Genomic DNA, 20,288 nt, shown 5'->3' on the forward strand with positions numbered 1-20,288 from the left:
GAAGTGATGTTGGAAGAACAGCTATACAGTTCTGAAAATGCATGGCAGGTATTGTGTGAAGGTACTTTTCCTATTTAGTTCATCTTCCACCAATTACCTGACACAAAACATTGAGAAAGCAAAAAACCCTTAGCTTCTTGTATCTTTCACTTAAAACTATAAACACTAGAAATCCCAAAATGAAAACTACTATTACCAACTTGTTTCGTGTACATATGTTCTGAAGGAAAGGGGTGATTGTTGGCACTTGACATAAAGCATTTTCACTGATTAACAGCTTTAACAGCTGTATGAGCTAAACTGCCACACAGTTTCTTTCATGATACTGGAATCAACACAAACACTGTTTATTCATTTCCATCAGCAAACAGCAGGATGTCTGTTCCACAGCGCAGTCACAACTTGTCAGAATGCACTGAAGACCTTGCACACTGCCTAAAATTATTTAATTGTCAGGTGTGGCTTTCATAGAATTGTCAACAAGATTTTTGTCAGGTGTTTCATAATGGTACCAAGGCCCATCTCCCCGGTGTCTCATCAGTCTGCGTGCCTCCAACTCCAGCAGCCTAAAAAAAAAGGCAAGAGACACCCTCAGCATGAAGTTTGTTGATTATGAGCATTACTGACAAAGCAATGATTTTAGCATCAATGGTTTATAAATACTGCTGAAACACAGGTTTGACCAAAACATGAAGGGTTCAGCTAAGACATGAGCTATTAAATCTTTTAATTTTGGATTTTTTTTTGGGGGGGGGGGGGGGGCGGGGGTGGTTTCAGCAAGCCATTCCAGAAAGGAGTAATAAAAATACGGGCAGTTTTATCACAGGTTCTTCTCTAAGCTGCGAGCATTAGCAGGGGCAGAAAGAGCTCCATTTGCTGATTCAGGAAGACAGAGCTACACCTTTATACATACTAAGTGTTTTGAAGACCCCCTGCCCTTGGATTGTTCTGGTAACCTGAATCCTGAGAGGGCAGCGATAACAGATCCTGTGACTCCACTCTGGCAGCAGCCAGGGCAGGCAGCACCCAGGGGACACATGAAAGCACTTCATGTCAGCATCCAGCTCAGTATGTCATGCAAAATCCAAGAGTCAGCTACAGTATGGACCAGGATTTTAACCCCCCCAACTACAGAGCATACCTGAGTTCAGATTTCCTCACTTCCACATCAAGCAGGGCCATGTCCTTCTCATAATTCTTCTCAGGGGAGTCAAGTACATAACGAGCTATCCAGCGGGTTATGGGGTGCTGGAAAACAAAACAGCAGAGATTGTCTGTGCAATTTCCAAGCAGAAATGTCACTTTGTATATCCACAGTCCTGAAAAGATGTCATGGACACCATGAGTGCTGCCGTTCAAATCATAACATGTAAAGTTACATCATGTGAAGTTACAAACATGCACAAGTACTTGTGAGATCAGAACCCTAAAAAGTCATATTTCTTTTGCAATCCTTAATGCCAAGATGACCTGCAGATGACTGTTCTGCAGCAAAAAATAGTTTCACAATTTTGCTTCCACATAGAGGGCATTTCACTAGGAACAAAAGTCTAAATGAGTTGAAACAGTCACAATCATATTGCTGAATTCAATTACTTTCTATCAGAAACAAAACAATGCTTGCAACAAGAAGCCAGGGACTAATTTTAAGAAAATACAATTAAATTGAAACCATACAACCTTGAGTTTGTGACTATAAAAATCTTCAGTTCTAGATTTGAAAGTGTGTGTGATATGGGACTTCAAAACAAAAGAAAGAAATGTCACTTTAAACTCCAGTTTCTTAAGACATTGTAGAAAAAAAATAAAGACAGAACCTGCATGGTATGAATGCAGAGGACTTTCCTTACTATTTAGGAATATTATAGAAAAATTCTTGGCATACAGTTTCAGCAGTTTACTGCATACACAGCATTTGCCTTTGCTTGTGTCATTAAGATTTTCTACAGCCTTTTACATGTTCCATAGAGCCACAAAAAAGTTTACCAAAATCAGAACTGCACTATTTGAGTTTTACTACACTGACAGACATCATCATACTCCGTTCATTTTACTCCCAAAAGTATCATCAAGAGAAAGGCTGTCCATAACATGCCCACCCTTTTACATGTTACACTCACTTTGTAGTATTCCCAGTGCTCTGGAACATAACCTTCAGGAATCTCTGCAAGTTCAGCTTCACCTGACAAGGAAAGGAGGGGAGGAATGTTTAACTCTGTGATTATTTTCCAAAGCTACCTTATATTCTGCTTTTCAGATAAGGAAAAGATCATTATTCCACATAGAGAGTACTAAATCCCTCAGTGTGAGCTCTACTCAGAAAAAGTGAACTTGCAATTTTTGCAGGTCCATCACACTGCAAGTATCTACTCACAGATTTTAAGTGACACACCAAAAGGGTAAAATTAGCAGCTATACAGCAGAAACAACTCGGATCAAGTCCACAGAAATACCTTTTGAAGTACAGGAGCTGAAAGCATGGACTTTTCCTGATTTCTCTATTAAATTAATTACATATCATTACAGTGGTAGATTTAACACATGTATTGCCAAGCAGAATTTTGGCATCTTTGCTAGATAAAAAGCCAGAGTTGCAGCCTTGTTAAAGCAAGTTACTAAACTTCACTGATGTTTGAAAGACTGCCGGAAGAGAGAATGTTTGGGTTTGGTTTTTTGCTTTTTATTTGTTAGGCCTATTCCATGGTCTTCCAAGGAGAGCCCTAAAAGAGCCCTTTTTCTCTGTCCAGCTTGCTTAATTCCCATCTAATAACTCTGACTGTACTTTGCTTAGCCCTGACAGAGCACTCACCAATAAAGATGTTGATATATGTTAAGAGCACAGCCACTGGTATTCCCGTCAGGAATAAATAGAATCTCTGTAGAGGGGATAAAAACAGTCAGTGTGGGAAACTCAGAACCCTGACAAAATTTACATGAGATCTGAAAATATCTGAGAATAGTGGAACAGCCAATAACTCTGAGATTTGCATTTCCAGGTTGGAAAGGGATGTTGTGTGTAAACGCTGCTGATTGCAGTGAGTTCATTACTGAACCAGAACACACAAAAGTGATGCTGTGTCAGCCCCTGAGCCCGTTCAGGTCAGTTCCCATCTCCCAGTGGGGTCAGTCTGTGCAGCAGCAAACAGCAACGCCTCCCTGAAATCTGCCTCAGCATCTTGCCATGGCTGGTTCCAGATGCAATCAGCACTGAGCAAAGCAAGAATCCAACACCAGTGCAGCCACTGTAGCTGAGGAAGGCAGAGAAAGGAGTCCTGATCACATGAAGGGAGTTGTATCGAATCAGCTCTTGCTGCTTATAAAAGGATTTATCCAAAACCTGACTTTGGAGGGGTCAAACTCAGGTCAGGCTTCCTAAATCTCACCTCTGCTGTTAGTGGTGTAGATAAGTGAAGGCAAACCCTGCAGAAGAGTAACTGATAGGTTTCAAAAAGGAGGATGGAGCAGAAAGCATTTGTGGGTCATGCATATATGAACACAGACATGTAATTTAAGAATGCTACTACAGCAGTAATTTAAATACCTATCACAACCTTTGCTATATAGCCAGTCTTTGAACTTCATCTGGCCCTGATTTAACAGCATATGACCAAAAAATTCTTAAAGAGGACCTGAAATTCTTGTTTCTGTAAATAGTGCCAGCCACATTTTAGATGCTGTCGCATAAACAACAAAGGAAATTGTATTTTAGACACTCTTACACCATTTGCAAGTGATGTGCTACACTCAATGCAATACATTTGATTTTTAACTCACCAACAAGCTCAGAAATCGGGAATCATAAAAACTTGTTGCCTTGATGATAAACATTCTCTTCCCATGGTCACCACTGTGTCGTACAGGAACTGGAAATTGAACCAGAGTATTATGGTTTTGTGCCCCATTGGTGCTTACGCCAAGACAAGGTCAAACATACGTGAGGAAAGGAAAAAAGAACAGCAGAGTGCACATGAGCAGCTGAGTTTTCTGCAGCTCGCCTGAGGCAATTTCGTATTTTGTTAGCATGAACCTCTTTTTCCTCTAACTATAGACGGAGGTCTATGCCCATTGTAAGCACCAACACACGAATCAGTGAATGTCACCACACAGAGCCGAGTAAATGGACAATTACAAAGCCAGGAGGGTCGGCCTCCCGCCCGTTTCCATCCATTTTTTAGCCAAACCCGGCAGTTTTTCACAGGAACGGGGACACAAGGCTGCACCTGCTCGGCCCCCGGCCCTCCCGCGGCCTCCGTGAGGGCACCGCTGCCCCGCTCCGCAAGGTCACCTGGCCCCCGCCGCGCCCGCCCCGCCGCTGCCCCGCCGGGGCCGTACCGAGGGTGCCGGGGAGGCGGGGGGCGATCCCGGTGATGCCGGTGGTCCGGGCGATCCCGGTGGTCCCGGCGCTGCCCGCCCGCCGCGCCGCCCAGGCCGCGGCCGCCCGCAGCACCAGGCTCATGGCCGCCATGGCTGGGGCTGGCACGGGGCGGGGCCGGCGGCGCCGCTTCCCGCCGCGGGGTGAAGCCGGCGACCGCCATCATGGGAAAGGGCAAAGCCTTCCCAGTGCCCCCGGCGCACAGGGATGGCTTGGAGGTGAAGCCGCGCGGGCGCCATGTTGGAAAAGGGCAGAGCCTTCCCTGCGCTCCATGTGCGGCGGGAGAGCGCGGGTGAGGCCGGGCAGGCGCCATCTTGGAAAAGGGCAGCTCCCGCCCCGTGCCCCCGGCGCCGTGGGAGGACGCGGGGCGATGGCGGCCATGGCCGCGCTGGGCCGGAGCCTCACGGCCGCGCTCCGCCTGCCCCGGGCTCGGCCGGGACTCCCCGGGTACGCACTGCGCCGGGCGGACTCGGGCTCAGGCACGGAGGGGCGGGCGCGGTTCCCGGGAGGAAGGAGAGCCTGTGGCGGGAGGCGGGTGTCCGTGCGTCCCGGTGTCCGTGCGTCCCGGCTCCGCCAGCCTGAGGGCTGCGGCGTGGTGTGTGGCCGCAGGCAGCGTGTGAGGGCAGCACCAAGCGGTTCCCCGGGCCTGTGGAACCCTGCAGGCGTTGTGCTGTGGGTTTTGTGCTTTGCCGGCTGCCCACGGCTTTTGCCACTGAGGCCCCGGGGGAGGGCGTGGATTCTCCCCCTCTGGAGACGGCCCAAAGCCACCCGGGAGCGTTCCTGTGTCACCCTCTCCAGGTGACCCTGCTTCGGCAGGGGTGTTGGACTGCATGATCTCCAGAGGTCCTTTCCAATGCTAGAAGGTCTGTGCTTCTATGATGTACTCTTGTACAGCATAGCTGAGCATAGCTCAGATTTATTCCTTAATTTTTAATTGTTATTTATCAAAGTATAGGAATTTGATAATTAGATGAGATGAGGGGGAGGAGAAAACACCAAGATGACATCTTTGTGACTAACCAAAACTCTGCTTTTTCCCCACACGCTGTGATCTGCAGGACATGTGCCTTTGTGAATGAAACAAACATTCTCATTTAGCAGAATATTATTTTTCCTATCATACACAGTTTTCCTTCTAACTTTTATGCAGGATGGCACTGAATCTGTACCACAAGAACCCACCAAAAATTGAGATCCTCCATCAGGTGAAGTTCCTGCACACAACCGTGTCTCGGAGAGGTCTGGAGGAGTTTTTTGATGATCCAGGAAACTGGGGGGAAAAAAGTGTGAAGTCTGGTGAGTTATATTTAGCATTTCTGATAGTGATCTTTGAGCTGAAATCGGACCTGGTTTTTTTTTGCTTTATAGGGAGCAATCTTAGCAACGTAAAACTTATTTTTCTGTGTATGTGTACATACATCCACTTGTGCATCTTGATGCCTGTTAATTTTTGCTGTGTATGTGTGTGTGTGTTCAGTGTTTATAAAAGCAAACAGCAACTGTGCAACAAAATGTTTTGCTGTAAATCCTCTGCCTTGCTCTGAAGTGAGAGTGTATCCCAGAAGAGATGTGCTTTGATGAAATATAAGTACTATGGAAGAAAATTAGTTCAGTGTAAAGATTTATCTGACAGCTTTCTGTATTCCCAGCCTTTTACAAGCACAATTAACCACTACATATAATTGCCTTTTTGTACTGTATTTTAAAAGCAAAGCTGAATATCCTTCAAGAATGGCTGTCCAAGCAGTGGTATTTTAAAAGTGGTCTTTATACTGTTGTGTCAGCTGAGCCTAATAAAAGCACTTCTTATTTTCCAGAATAAGAGAACTTTGTTTCATTAAATTAATGGTGGGTTTTTTATCTTTCACAGGGGATTCATGGAATATAAAGCAGCTAAGGGGCAAGAGTAGTGAAGACTTGCACAAACTTTGGTAAGTTTTAGTTTAGAAGCTTCTCTTCCTTCAGAGCAGCTCTGCACTTTTCAATAAAATGTGGCTGTGAATTCATGATCCAGGAGCTTTAGTCTGGTACAGAGCTCTGCAGGCTCCAGCCAGCTTGGGGCTTGGCACAGCCCTGGTCTGGCCCTGCTCGGAGCACAGAAGCTGCACTGCAGGTGCCTGTGGCACGGCTGTGTCTAGTTCAGAGGGCTCAGGTTCAGTACAAACCCTCTGGGGGTTGTTTGAGTGGGACAGACTTGGCTGTCAGTGCCTTCTGGTGGGGTGGGCACTTCATTCCATCAGGGTGCTCAGGCCTGCATTTCTTCTATTTTGGAAGTTTCTGAAGCTGGATTAAGTTCATGCTGAACTTAATTATTACTGTGAACAGCTTCTTCCTTCCTTTGTCTCGTCCTTTTCATGTGTACAAAGAAGAATCTGGCTCTGTCCAGGTAGTGGAAAACAACTCAGTGTTAAACTCCTCCCTCCTAAGCCCTCCTTACTCCAGACTAAGTAAACCTGTCTGCCTCATTCTCCTCTTTCGTTTCATTATATGAAGCCAGCAGGCTTTGGGATTACAGATAGTAAGTGAATAACTGCTTAGCTATGCCAAAGTCATTTTTGAATTACTGTGCTTTCTGCTCCAGGTATGTCCTGCTGAAAGAAAAGAACATGCTCTTAACTTTAGAGCAAGAGTCCAAACGACAGCGCAAGCCTATGCCAAGTCCAGAGCGCTTAGAAAAGGTGCCTTTTTCATGCTACATAAAAACTGTAACTCTTAAAAACTGCTGAAAGATCGAGTGTTTGTAAACTTGTTAAAGACCTTTTTCTTAAAATTATTTCCCTGATTTTAGTGTATGCACTAACTGCTCAAGTCATAATTTGGTCGAGGCAGCTTTCTCATTGTCCAGTGGGCATTGCTGGGGCTGTGACCAGACTCCAGTGAAAACTGAAATAACAACAGACACTACAAACCATAAGCAAATCTTCTGTTTGCTTCTCCTGCTTCCTTCTGACCCCGGCCTCAGAGCTTCCTACTTCTGCATCAGATCTGGCTTTATGCATCACCGAGCTGGTCTTTAATCAAGTATCAGACTGTCAGTTATTTCCTATCTGTCCTGCTGTCAAATTAGATTGTTGAAGCACCCATTCCTTACTGTTCTAGTACACAGGGCCTGCTGAGAGAGAACTCATGATCCAACTCCAGCATGTTTTACCTTGTTTTCCCTTTAAATTTTGTCTTAGAGATCTTTTAAATTTTCAGCATTGTTTTTTGTTGGTGCATCCTGAAATTTTTACCATTTCCAGGTAGAAACATCTATGAAAAATATAGACTTGGTTGTCAGAGAAAGAGAAATTGCTTTGAGGCTTTTACAAACGGGCCATGAAAAGCCAGTCCCTGGCGAGTGGAGACAGGACTTCCTGGGACGCACCTTCTGGTATGGAGAACCTTCTTTTTTAATGTGTGAGTTTTTCTTGTGGTGTCTCTCTCCCAGAAAATCCTTATCTGATCAAGGAAGGATGCATAGACTGTACAGAACACAGGAGACACAGTTACAAACCAAACCAGCAAGAGCTGGAAATAGATACCCACATACAAATTCTGCCATCTCCCAGACCACTTTCACTGTACTTGAAACCAAGAGAAACGTAAAATCCTAGAATTAAAACAACATATACATTCTGTAATCATTTTTATCTGTCTCCAACAGGTACAGTTACAAGGAATGGCCAATACCATGGCACTTGAACAAAAAACACAAAAAGAAGAGATTCTATTACTTGCCTCACGTGAATCACTTCATCAGGTAAGATTTTGACATTGAAAGTTATCTTCTGATCTGTTTATGTCCTTATTCCAATTTAAAGGGAAAAAAATAGCTGTAATCTTTTCGTTTTCAGCTACTAGACTGAAAATTAGACTATTTAAATTACAGCTTGCTCTGTTTCTTTTTTTCTGTTCCCACCTTAGTTACTAAGGTACATTGGTTATGCAGTAGCACTGTAAAAGTGACTGCAAGTGCAGAATATCAAAAATCCTCCTAGAAGCTGAACTTCCATAGTATTCATAAGCAAAGTAAAAATATTACTCTACAGGCTTTTGTACTTACCAGAAGCAAATGAATATGAAGTTGTTAATCACTGAGTGCCTCTGTATGACTGAGGGGGGGAGCTCATTAAAGTTGTCTCAAGCTGACTGGAAATGAACCACACCAACTTCTCCGTTTCAGACTCAGACTTGAAAAAGCCTTACGGAAAAGGGCAAGGCAGCAGAGCCTGGAGAGGACGAGGCGGAAGGTCTTGGAAAGGAAGTTCCCTGACATTGCTGTGAAATCCCAGAGCCAGTAGCAGGCTGGAAGAGCACTGCAAGCAACTGATCAGGTGTCTGTGGAACATGAATCATGTTCTGGAACCACAAACAACTCCACTGAGCATTCCAGAGTCTCCATCTTTTTTTTGTTTTTAATACAACATTTGACTTTAATTAAACTTGTGATCTGGAATTAAAAAGCAGCTATGGTGCCTAACTCAAATCATCTGATCTCTCACGTTTTGAGGAACCAATGTTGTGTTAGCCAGCTGTTACAAGAGTGAGGCATACATTAGGGACAGTGAAGATCAGCCACGGAGTGCCAGCTGCCAGTAACAAGTGTAGGGGTAATAGTTACCTGGTTTAGTTGAACAAATGTGCATTAAAACCAGACAGAAACATGAGAGCATCTGAAGCTCACATATGAGCCTTTTCCCTGATCATATTTTTCCTGCTGCTTTCCTGAATATTTTCCCCGAGTTACAGGTAAGCTATGCAAGGTGTATTTGCTCTCTGCATAAATGGGCTCTTTGGTCTGCTATCAGGAATTTTTTCCACTGCTTTAAGTTTGGCTTCTTAGAAAGTCTGAAATACTCAGCATGGGAACTTCTGATACAGTTGTCCTACCTTGATTTCTGTGACAATTCAAACACTTATTGTACAATGCTTTTTTGCACAGTGCAAAATGTTTGAAAGAAGGCTGCAAGAGTCTTCTGTGAAATTGAAGTAGGTACTGCTGTTGCTCTCAGTTGATGGAAACACCTTCATCTTTCATTTCAGGAAAGCTTTTAACTCCACATGTGGTCATCTAGAAATCTAAAGTCAAAAAGGAAGCAAATGTGCTCAGCAGTATAATGTGGTAAAACACTGCAAGGGAACCAGTGCTGTTTCCTGAGAGTATCTATCTCCATCATTTGGACCTTCACTTACTCCTCTGCATCACACAAAATTCCCACTCTTTAAACTCAGAATCTTTAGTGTGAAAAAACCTCCAGCAGTTGTTTTGCTCTCCCCGTGCTGCTGGAACCTTAGCAGATATTACTAATCTACTGCAATTCTTTTAAGAGAAACAGAAGATAAAAGCTGATTTGGCATAATGAAATCTAAGCATGCCACAGAAGGAAAGCTTAAAACCACCACTCACTGCAGTGCACTGAGGCAGCAGTTCAGTTGTGTTCCATGTTCCACCTGAATGGAAGCTGGACTGAGTCTTTCTTCCACAATGACAAGAGCTGGTGACTTTGCAGTTTGCCTCATTTTGCAAGAGAAATATGGTTTGTCAATAGCCTTGAAAATCTGATCAAGCAACTTTGTCTAAAGAGCAACTCAACATTCTCATGATAAGACAAAAGCAGATTGGTTTGATAAATTACTTTATTATTTGGAGGTAATGTGAAACTTTTCAAATAGAGGCCTCATAATTATTTACCCACATGATCTTCTAGGATACAAAAATGTAGCAGTACTGTTTCTTTTTTTTTAGATCGGTTAAATGCTATTTGGTTTTCCACAGCTTTTGAGATAAGGAGCAAAACTTCATTGTGTCTCCAAACAGACCATCACACCATTGTAAATTAAGCTTAAAAGCAACATTGAGCTGCGTCTTGACAGCCAATTCCTGCTGAAAAAAGAAGTCATCCCCATTCCTGTGACCCTGAGTGCACCTTCCCCCTGCAAAAACAGGCACTTACAGACGCTGCTGGGAGGCACAGGGGGAGCCACACCAGCCATGAGCACACAGCACTTGGGGCTCCCTGCAGCAGGGTCAAGCACTGAAAGCTTCTGACTCTGCTCCCAGTCTTGGAGAGGCAATTCTCTGTCTCAATCTCCCTGTCTCCAACAGGCTTTGCTTCTCACCAACATCACAAAGGCATTAAATACATTCTTAGACATCAGGTGGAAAGCATTGCTTGCTTACTGAAATGAAACTGCTCTGTAATAAAAAAATTAACAAACCAGTGCTTAATATAACATTCACTCCATGGAATGTAACATTTCTGTGATACAGTAAAAGTTTACACTAAAATAGATTGCTGAATACAAACTTTCAACTTTTAAAACAGCAGAGTAACTTTCTCTGCAAGTACTCACAAGCTTGCTCAAATATAAAAGACCAAATTTTATTTTTTAAGAGAAAAATAAGAGCAATTTAAGGCCAAAGTACCAGCAAGGAAGACTAGTATGTGAAAGTAGACAAGAAATTAGACAAGAAATAATTAATAAATAAGCACAGGTATTTGCAAGATTATGCCTCTATCTATTAGCTAACCTGTAAAGCTGTTCCCAGGAAAAGATACTAGAGAAAATAGACATTTATACAAAATTATAAAATGCTTGTTACAGGAATTATTGCTTTACAAGGGACGTAAACATCCTTTTTCTATTATAGTACCAATTAGGTCTCTGAAAATTTCTAACTTTGTTAAAATGGAGCTTGAATTATGCAAAAAACCCAATATAAACTTCCTACAAAAAGGAGTCCATCCCATTCCTGAGTATGCTAAAGCTATAAAACAGAAGGAGCACCGAGCAGGCAGCAGTTTTCACAGTAAAGAGGTCTAAGGACATTTTCTTTCTACACACTGTTTCCCTCCTTCTTCATATTCTTGTTTAGAAATCCACATCTGCTGGAAAGTACCCTACAAAAATAAAGAAACAAAAGCAACACACAAAAAAAATATCAGAACACAAATGATGGCTAATTGATTTATGATTAGCAGGTTTTCCTAGGAGGGAAAACAAGCAAGTCCTTACATTAAATGAAGTATTAGGACTTGACCTGCTTAACTGACTCTTCCTTGAGTTTTATTGCTAAGGGATTGAACTCAAGACAGGAAGTGCAGCACCAAATGCTGATTCCAGTCTCCCTTTCCCATGATGATAAATTAACCCCCAAAAAGCATTTCAGTGCTCAGTTACCCATAGAATGAACCTCAGGAATATGATGCAGAAACAGGTTTGCTACTTTCATGGTCTACTAGATACAGTCTAGAGAAAGTACTTGTATTTCAAGGTTTTACCTTGCCATTAAAAATGGGAGAACATGGCAGGATATGTTGTCACTGGAAACACTCACGCCTCTCTAAAATAGATTCTCTTCCCCTTACCATGAGGATAGCCAAGATTATGATTATGTAGGAGAGACTCTGCAATGCACACTTCTGGGCAATCAGATGTCTGGGTGGCAGTGCTGTTCAGCACAGCAACAAAGTAACAGGTTTACTAACCAAAGAAGCCAAAATGGAGCCCCCAATCCACGAGCTGAACCTCCTCTCCACAGTGGTGTTGTTAGCTATCAACTTCAGGCGCATGCTCTGCACAGAGAAGGAGCAAAACAAGCATCACACAAATGTCAGCTGGTGACCTTTAGGAACCTGGTGTCTATACCAATATGCAGCTGAAAAAGGTCCATTTTAGTACATCTGCAATACTGCTCATCTGCCCTGCATTTACAATTCAAAACAGCCACAGTGAAACAGGAAATACGGTTTTTACCTTGTCTCCCAACAGCAAATGGTTAAGGCAAGGAATGGGGCAGGTGGAGAGCAACAATCCCACAGTGTATAGTGTCATCTCCACTGCACTGGGACTGAAATGACTTACATTGCTAGAGTTAAGTCATCTGCTCTTATTTGGATCCATTCAATCCTTTTGCTTTCAAAATGCCTTAGAGCAATAAAATCTTTGAATTTCAATGGGCTCCTACTCAGCTATTATAAGCAGTGAATATATTTCTCAGTTTCTCCTAACATTCATCATTACAGAGTTGTCCCAAGCAGAACATTTTTGCTTGAATACTAAAATTCATGAAATATCATAATCGGTATCTACTCTCAGATGCAAGGTATCAATACTTTCTTCAACATCAATTGATTAAAAAATATGTAAATATGTTACTCATAGACAAAACCTGATGATTTAGGTTGTCTGCAGAATCAAGGAAAAACAAGTGCCACAACAAAGTGACCTCAGGCAGAATGACTGAATGTGCCTCAAGTTAGTCAGCAACACTTCAAAAGAGAGACCATCAAGAGAAATACTGGCTGTTGCTGGGGGACAATTGCAGAACTTAGGATCACAATCTGAAAGCAAGAGTGGAGCAGTAAAATACTCAAAGAATTTACTGGAGTTTATTCTGTGTGAAACTCTTCAAGAATTCTTTCTTTTCTTTAGAGAGGGAGGTTTCTTAACCCTGCAGAAATCTATTCAGCTGTCAGGTTCCTAGGAATATCAAAGCCACAATATCCTTGTGTACTTATGTGGCAGGAAAAGTAAAATGTTAAGTACTCAATGTAGCAATGGAAAGAGTTGGTTTACCGGTGGGGTTTTCTGAGACAGCTCCCTGTTCAATCTGTCTGTGAAACTCTGTATTAGAGTGTTTCCTCCTGCTACAATCACACTGCCATAGAGACCCTAAAAAGAGAAAAAAAATAAATAAACCAAACCTGGAGATTTGACTTGGAAATCGTTCTGAAAACGGCTCTTTCTCACAGTAGAGAGAGGTGGCATGAGTATGCATAGTCAACACAATAATACATCACTTGATGCCAACAGTATTACCTCTCCCAATTATATTTATTATTTAATCACTTAAAAATATTGCAAGGCATTTAATATTAAACTGTAAAAGGAAGGTAGAAGCCATATGTTCTACATGATTTCACTGAACAATTTCTACTATGGAGAACCCTCAACCTGCAGATCTCCCCTGTGTGCAAACTGTTGAGGTTTTTACAGCTGAATGCAACCTCAAAAGAAAACCCCACGGCCCTGCAGCAGTTTTCTATCTCACTACTGCTGCAGCTGGTGAACACACACCATGGCCCAGCCCACTAAACCCTCCTCACACACTGGTTAACAGAAAAAAAAATCGCTGAAAGAACTCTCAAGCAATCTGTATCAAACTGACACCAGAGAAAGACAGCACATGAATTTTAAAAATAATGGTTTTCCTGTAGAACTTCTCCTCTTTATAAATTCCATGTATGTTCTAAACATAACGATGCCTAAAAATCTGAAGATAACACTCCGAGTTACAAAGATAAACGTTTATCTGAAGCCAGTCCAATCCAAATTATGCAGTGCCAGCCACAAAATCTGTGCATCAAATTTTTAAGTATGGGTAGAAACACTAAGTAAAAGGTCCTGATTTAACATTTTGTAAGAGAAAACATTAATGGTACATATCGTACATATCCCTATATACAAATATATAATACTTACAGAATTATTCTAACATATTTATCATTATCCTGGGAAATCTCTTCCCTTTGCTGTTCTAGTCCCAAAAACATGTATTGGCACAGAAATATCTATGCCTTAAAATACTGCCTGGCTGAGTAGCACTTACCGGCCTGATATCTATATCACACATTCCAACGCTTGTTGTGACAACGTGGCTCACACCCAGCATCGTGTTACCAGATAAACCCTGCAGGGAAAATCAGGAATCTACGCATCACTGCTTCAAGAGAGTAAGGCATAGAAAAGCCCTGAATGAGCTGAATTTTACAAGTATTACTGGAGAGGGAGCTAAGCATTTTGTTAAGGAAGGAACAAAAATATCCCTCTTTTTCCATCACCACCCAATTTGAACATTTCATCCTTCCCCAGCCACAATTCTAGACAGGCAAATTCTACCCCCAGGAGAACCCCACAGTGCAAACACATCCACATCACAAAATTAAAAATGTGCCATGTGAGAGCCTAATCATGCAGGGCCTTCCTATCACAGCTATCACAGTGGTTTTACCTTTACATTGGAAGGGTCAAACAATCCCTCAGGAATTTTCAGACGCTCGGCACCAAAGTCACAGTTGTAGCCGTTGGGGAACTCGTAATGAACTGTTGGCATCTGTGCTGCCACCCTGGAGCAACAGACAGAAAGCAACACATTAAAGTGCTCTCTAAACAGGATGTCAAGTTATCTAAGCAGTGTTATAAACTACAGTTCCAATGGGAATACCGTGATTCATAAGACTTACACTTCCAATAATATTTAATATGATCTCATCTTGGAATATTCAACAAAAAACTATCACCTGGGTATATGCAGTACTCCTACTTCCATAAATCATCAATTTTTAGATAAAACCTTTTTCCATAACAAAACCAGTCAACAGCAATGAATAGGCTGAGCACCACACACACAAATGGTGACTGATTTTACAAGATAGAAGAAAGTAACATACTGTTCATCATAGGTTGAATCAGATACTTGGAGGACAGAAGCCTGGAAGTCCTGAATGACACACTGTGGAGTTAAAAATAACAAGAATTCATATTAATTTTATTCTTCAGTTTTATAAAATTTATAGAATTGGTAAAAACTTTTCAAAGATTTTTCTCATTCTTCAAGAGAAAACACTGATACACTTGCAAACAAAACTTATTTATGGAACCCTCGGGGGAGGTGAGAGCAGGAGGAATGACCTACTTACATTACACATGTAGTTGTGCCAAGACCTGGTGACCTGGGGCAACTTCTCTTTTCTCTTCCAATTTGCTGGCGACCCCTCACGTACTGCCTCCTGAGATTGTAGGGTACAAAATCATCAGGTAAACATTTAAGCCTCTCCCCAAGACACTTCTCAAATAAAGTTCTTTTCCCACCTTTGAAGCAATCATATATGGAGGAATTATCTCTACGTTCATTTCCTGAAACAACTCCCGGCACTGCATAGTGATAAAGTCTCCTGCAAGTGGTGATTTTACAATACCTAGAAGGCAAAGAGGGGATCCAAAATAAAAACAAAACAACTCCTCTGGAAAGTATCCAAATCATGAACAGACTCTCCCAACTATTTGTCAGTGAACACTATCAGGGTTTTTTTTTTTTTCCTTTTTAAGGGGGCACAGAGATGTAAAAGCAGTAACAAAACTGTACAAACAGAAATCATTCTAATCGCTTGATACTGCAGTGCTGTTACCCATGAAAGTTTGTACCTTGCTGAAGTACATATCCATCATGCACGGGAATAGCAGTGGTGTGTGTTGCTCCACTATCCAAGATGAGACCTGTAGATCTCCCATTAGCAAAACTAGTCAAAGTGATTAAGGAAAACATTGTAATTTTCACTTTAGAAAAAAAGTGCTGCCATGCAATTAAATCATAACTAGGAATGAGGACCCCGACATGTTATTCCTTGCCTCTACAAAGGGATTTGTCATTTTTTCCAGTGTGTACCATCTTTCTGTGCACAATCTCATAAAGAGAGCAGCATTTAACCTCCATCTGTGAACTAACTCAAGCTTTGGAGGCACAAGGGTGAGACTTCATGCCACTACTAAGCAGCAAGCTCTAAGTACATCCAACTCATTTAGACTCGAAGCTGGAAACATATTATTAGTTTAAAATAATTACAAATATTCTTCTTAAGGCTATGAAATCGTCAAGCTCTAATTACCATATTTAGTAGTGTGGACACCACCATTTCAGGTCTGTAATATTCTTATCCACAGTATACAATGGGAAAAAAACATAATTAAAAAAAAAGACTTTGACCCCAAGGACAGAGTCAGATTGGGAGAACTTAAAAAATGAGCTCTAATGCCTTAAAGTTCAGAAAATGCATTTGTTTACTTCCTCCCTGGATGTTTATGGAAAAAATCAATTTGAAGAAAGTTAGGCATGCTGTTATACTCAGAATTGCCTGGAAAACATTTACCATAATTTCCTGGGGGGAGGAAAATAAAACCATGCAGCGAAACATTTCAAAGGATACGCTGTCAGAACAGCAGTTTTACACAAGAAAAACGCTGGGATGTTGTAGTGTTCAAACATCAATTCCGTCAGTTTCTCACGCTTTGCCCTGGTATTCCACTAAAAAATAATAAACCCAAACCACAAGGAAGTGACCAAAAGGAAGCTGTGTTTGCACACTAATAGACTGCTAACACAATAAAGAAGTTATTAGAAAAAGTGCAGCCACAGTTTCCAATCTTACCAAAATTCTACATAAATGGATTTCTAGTTATTTGCTTCTTACAACCTTTTTCATTCCGTTTATACTACAATACATCAATGCTTATGTATCACACAAAAGTGCTACACACCTTTCCTGTTACAATAGATTTCTTTACACTCCTGCAGCCCTTTCAGTGTCAAGTTCCCAAAGAACTCTCTACAGCGAGCACCCTGCCTATTACAAGGGGGAAGATACATGAAGGAACTTGCCCAGTGGGAAGAAAAATAAATCCAGACTTTCCAGTTCCCAAAGTACCTTTCTACAGTTCTACTGTAGTTGTGATTAAGCCAGGCTAGATCTCAAATATTCAGCACATTATTGAAAATGTGAAGTTTTTTCCAAGCCAATACAACAAAGTAAGATGAGGTTTCTAAGGAGAATTTCAATGGGAATGTCTCTATTCAGACACCCACTGAGCCACCAAACAGCCACTGCAAATTCAACCACACTCCACAAGCTGTGATTCAACAACACAAGGGAACAAAGAAATTCAAGAAAAGCCTTTTCATAAGATTTTATTAAAGAAAGGCATCACTTGTGTATGGCAGGTCTACCTTTTCTACTCTGACTTTAAGATCTACCTTCAAATGCTGAACATTTTAAAATGACAGAAACCTTGTCCAGATTTTCCCAGAAATTTGTTTTCATCCACTTCAGCTACCTTACAGGACAACTTACAGAAACAAAGACATAAAAATTGAAACTTTACCATTATAAATATTATTCTGTGTCACTTAATATTACTTGTAAGGCTGAATGAAGCAAGATTTTTCATGGCATTTTATTAAGTGTAACTTAATATATAAGACATCCAAACATCTTTTTTCTTTTTATTCTAGGCAGTAAAATTTCTTTTTCTAACTTTTGGCTTATTTTCAGTAAGTGAAAAACAATAGCATATTGTAAATACTTTCTAATACAACTCATACGAACAATTTCAAATTGAGGGGTTTTTAGACATTTTCCAGAAGCTGTCCAAGTATTTTAAAATTGTCATTTCTATAGCCAAGTTTTAGCACTTGTCACCCACAAGCCATTGTCAGACTTATCCAGGACTAATGTTTACAGAGTTATCAAAAAGACTTATCAAAATGCACAGCTGCTTTTACTCACTGGTGCTTCAGACATAAGGACAGGATGCAAACTTGCTTCAGATTTAATATGCATCTTGTAAGTGTGATCCAAAATTGCCTGGAAACTATCCCAGTCTTCAACTGTAACAACATTGAGACAAACAGGTTAGTTACTTCTAAGTTTTGCTTCATTTCATAAACACATAAAGGCTTTCCAATTTAGCTTTTTGCATAGAGCTCTTCAGTCAAAAGCTGTCCTTAGCAGACATACACCTCCTCTAATAGACCTGCAGAAAAAATTCTCTTCTTCCACAACCACCATGACTTCAACAATTATGCTGAAAACCCACTAACAGTGAAAACTAACCACATTTCCATGCTATTTGTAAACCAGGAATCTGTTCTTACAGCCTCTGTTGCTGTACATAACATCTGTCAACATGACCATAACTTCCTGCTATTTTAAATTCAGGCAGAAAAACACAAGAGCACCATACTCATTCCATTCTTTAATGGTGAAATGGCTTCCATATTCTCCCGTGGAACTCTCAGGGCATTAGTGTCTATGTAGTAAGTCGGGCCCCCTTGTTTGCCTTTGTCACCATCTATCTCCATCAGAGTGCTGCCATTGTCCCTTTCCAGCACCACACCAATGGCTGTTGGAAAATCCACCTGCAAGGCAAGAGGCAAGCAGTACATAAGGATTAGTAATGTTCTGGAAGTTGGTGTTTTTCTCATAAATTCACAAGTTTATTTACACAATGCAGTCAGAACAAACCCCAATGTGTTCAGAAGGGTTGTAACTCACAAAGAAAACTTTTTAAGGCATAAATTCATGTTGAATTTCCATCGAGGCACAGATTCTCTCACCTTTGGGCAGTCCTCGCCTGCATAGCCTGCTCTCACTGTGTACGAGCCAATGTCAAAAACCAGAGCCCCAACTTCATCTGAAAAGATTGTTAATAAAGAATGGTTATTACGCTCTTCTGCAAACCTGGCCTTTCCCTGCCCACTGCCTGCTTTACTGGGAAAGCAAGACAAGCAAATCAAGGGATCTTTTACAAAGCAAGGACAAACTTCTCTGCTCAGAACTCCCGCTACCAGAGCTGTTGGAAAACTGCAGACAGGCTTTAAGTGAGATATTGCAATCCCTCCGTTTGGCGTAAGGAAGAGAATTTTAGTAGAAGAGGGAAAACGTAGTAGCAGCTAAACGGATCGCGAGATAAAACTTTCAAAAAGTTCTAGTTTAACAGCCACACGAAGCCAGGCGAGCCCGGAGCCCCCGCGGGTGATGAGGATGAGGAAGGTGGGACTGAAAACATCAACACTGTGAGGGAAGGGGTCAGAGCGCGAAGCGCCCATCCCTACGGGCCCGATCCCTGCTGATCTATGCCCATCCTAAAGGAAACCTGTCGGAAACGATCTGTTGTCACAGGGGGTGTGCAGAGGGGCTCGGGAGAACCACACCCGGCTCCCAAAGTGCGGGGACCTTCTCCGGACCTTGGTACGGCGGATCCTGCCCAAGGCCGCGGTGCGAGCGGTCCCCGGCGGAGGCACCTCGGGGCCGCGAGAGACACAAACAACACAAACAAGGCCCGCCGCCGCCTCCTCCTCCTCACGCGTGGGCCGCGGAGGGGCCGCGGCAGCGCCGGGCCGGGCTGAGGGAGGCGGGAAGCGCCCGCCGGGGCTGCACGCGCCGCCTCGCGGGGCGGGGGAGGGGAGGGCGGCGCCGGACTCACCTCCCCCGTACACGCCGCCGCTCATGGCTGCCGCTGGGCCCGGGCCCGGCCCCGCCGTCCGCCGTGCCCGCGCCGCGCCGCCCGGCCCCGCTCCCCGCCTGCCCCGGTGTCCGCGGGCCCCGCGCTCCCCGCCCGCTCCTCTCGCCGCCGACCCAGCAACAAAAGCGGCCCGGCCACGCTCCCCGCCCGCGGCGCGGCCCGACCCGCAGCGCCGTCGCCCGCCCGCCAATGGCAGCGCCGCGCGGGCAGAACCGACCAATCCCGGCCGGCGGAAGGCGGGGCCTTGCCGCGGACAGCCAATCCCGAAGCCGGACGCGGAGGGCGGGCGGGCGAGGGAGTGCAGGGCGGGGGGGGACGGTGTGAGGGGAGCGGCGGCGGGAGGGGACGGGGTGAGGGCAGAGGAGGCGCGGGGTGAGAGGAGCTGGGCAGGTGAGCCGGGTACCGTGAGAGGAATCACAGAATGGTTCAGGCGGGAAGGGACCACAGTGCATCCTCTGGTCGCACTTCCCAGCGCCAGCAGGGTCGTCCCAGAGCACGTGGCACAGGACTGCGTCCACAGGGTTCTGGGGTATCTCCAGTTAGGGCGACTCCACATCTTCTATGGGCAATCCGCTCTAGTGAGCGGTCATTGCACAGGAAAGTTCTTACTCATGTTCTGGTGGAACTTCCTGTGCATCAGTTTCTGCTCGGTGTCTCTTGTTCTGTTGCTCAGCACCGCCTGAGAAGGGCCCGATCCATCCTCTGACACCTCCCTGCCGACATTGTTGAGCTCACCTCCTCCCGAGGCTGAAGAGGCTCTGCTCCCTCAGCTTCTCCTCATGAAACGCTCCAGTCCCTTCATCATCCTCCGCTGCAGCGGCTCCAGGAGCTCCCTGTCCTCTTGTATTGAGGA

General features: G+C 43.4%; 3 protein-coding genes across 4 annotated transcripts; 1 reads left to right on the forward strand and 2 right to left on the reverse strand.

The window, feature by feature from the left end:
* Positions 1 to 315: 315 nt before the first annotated feature.
* NDUFB5 (NADH:ubiquinone oxidoreductase subunit B5) lies at positions 316 to 4,179 on the reverse strand. Its single transcript, XM_038145392.1, has 6 exons — positions 4,130 to 4,179; positions 3,775 to 3,907; positions 2,810 to 2,876; positions 2,121 to 2,182; positions 1,142 to 1,248; positions 316 to 566 (listed from the first exon to the last, which is right to left on the reverse strand). Exons 1-6 carry the CDS (start codon positions 4,162 to 4,164, stop codon positions 446 to 448), a joined length of 525 nt encoding a protein of 174 aa, XP_038001320.1. The 5' UTR covers positions 4,165 to 4,179; the 3' UTR covers positions 316 to 445.
* A 153-nt stretch (positions 4,180 to 4,332) lies between these two features.
* On the forward strand, positions 4,333 to 8,835 carry MRPL47 (mitochondrial ribosomal protein L47). Its single transcript, XM_038145391.1, has 7 exons — positions 4,333 to 4,819; positions 5,523 to 5,668; positions 6,243 to 6,303; positions 6,954 to 7,050; positions 7,615 to 7,745; positions 8,019 to 8,114; positions 8,538 to 8,835. The coding sequence occupies exons 1-7, from the start codon at positions 4,368 to 4,370 to the stop codon at positions 8,653 to 8,655; spliced, it is 1,101 nt and encodes a 366-aa protein (XP_038001319.1). The 5' UTR covers positions 4,333 to 4,367; the 3' UTR covers positions 8,656 to 8,835.
* Positions 8,836 to 9,970: 1,135 nt separating this feature from the next.
* Positions 9,971 to 19,753, reverse strand: ACTL6A (actin like 6A). 2 transcript variants are annotated; one of them, XM_038145389.1, is made up of 14 exons: positions 19,397 to 19,753; positions 18,528 to 18,604; positions 18,155 to 18,329; positions 17,698 to 17,798; positions 16,342 to 16,439; positions 15,563 to 15,657; positions 15,230 to 15,336; positions 15,058 to 15,147; positions 14,809 to 14,870; positions 14,370 to 14,484; positions 13,968 to 14,048; positions 12,935 to 13,030; positions 11,845 to 11,931; positions 9,971 to 11,256 (listed from the first exon to the last, which is right to left on the reverse strand). In XM_038145389.1, exons 1-14 carry the CDS (start codon positions 19,419 to 19,421, stop codon positions 11,176 to 11,178), a joined length of 1,290 nt encoding a protein of 429 aa, XP_038001317.1. In that variant the 5' UTR covers positions 19,422 to 19,753; the 3' UTR covers positions 9,971 to 11,175. The 2 variants fall into 2 exon arrangements, with proteins under 2 accessions (XP_038001317.1, XP_038001318.1); XM_038145390.1 differs by lacking the exon at positions 19,397 to 19,753 and adding an exon at positions 19,158 to 19,363.
* Positions 19,754 to 20,288: the final 535 nt, after the last annotated feature.

Source organism: Motacilla alba, chromosome 9, assembly GCF_015832195.1.
Source record: "Motacilla alba alba isolate MOTALB_02 chromosome 9, Motacilla_alba_V1.0_pri, whole genome shotgun sequence".
Classification (NCBI taxonomy): domain Eukaryota; kingdom Metazoa; phylum Chordata; class Aves; order Passeriformes; family Motacillidae; genus Motacilla; species Motacilla alba.

Bases quoted from the DNA above. Each gene is read 5' to 3' on its own strand.
- NDUFB5 (XM_038145392.1), bottom strand. From the start codon at position 4,164: ATGGAAACGGGCGGGAGGCCGACCCTCCTGGCTTT. The intron at 2,183-2,809 runs GTGAGTGCTCTG...TTTCCTTGTCAG, and splicing joins ATATATCAACATCTTTATTG to GTGAAGCTGAACTTGCAGAG. The intron at 1,249-2,120 runs GTGAGTGTAACA...TTTGTTTTCCAG, and splicing joins AGCACTGGGAATACTACAAA to CACCCCATAACCCGCTGGAT.
- ACTL6A (XM_038145389.1), bottom strand. From the start codon at position 19,421: ATGAGCGGCGGCGTGTACGGGGGAG. The intron at 16,440-17,697 runs GTGAGTAAAAGC...ATTATTTTTTAG, and splicing joins TCCTTATGTCTGAAGCACCA to TGGAATACCAGGGCAAAGCG. The intron at 15,148-15,229 runs GTGGGAAAAGAA...CTACAATCTCAG, and splicing joins CATATATGATTGCTTCAAAG to GAGGCAGTACGTGAGGGGTC.
- MRPL47 (XM_038145391.1), top strand. From the start codon at position 4,368: ATGCCGGTGGTCCGGGCGATCCCGGTGGTCCCGGCGCTGCCCGCCCGC. The intron at 4,820-5,522 runs GTACGCACTGCG...ACTTTTATGCAG, and splicing joins GCTCGGCCGGGACTCCCCGG to GATGGCACTGAATCTGTACC. The intron at 7,746-8,018 runs GTATGGAGAACC...TGTCTCCAACAG, and splicing joins TTCCTGGGACGCACCTTCTG to GTACAGTTACAAGGAATGGC.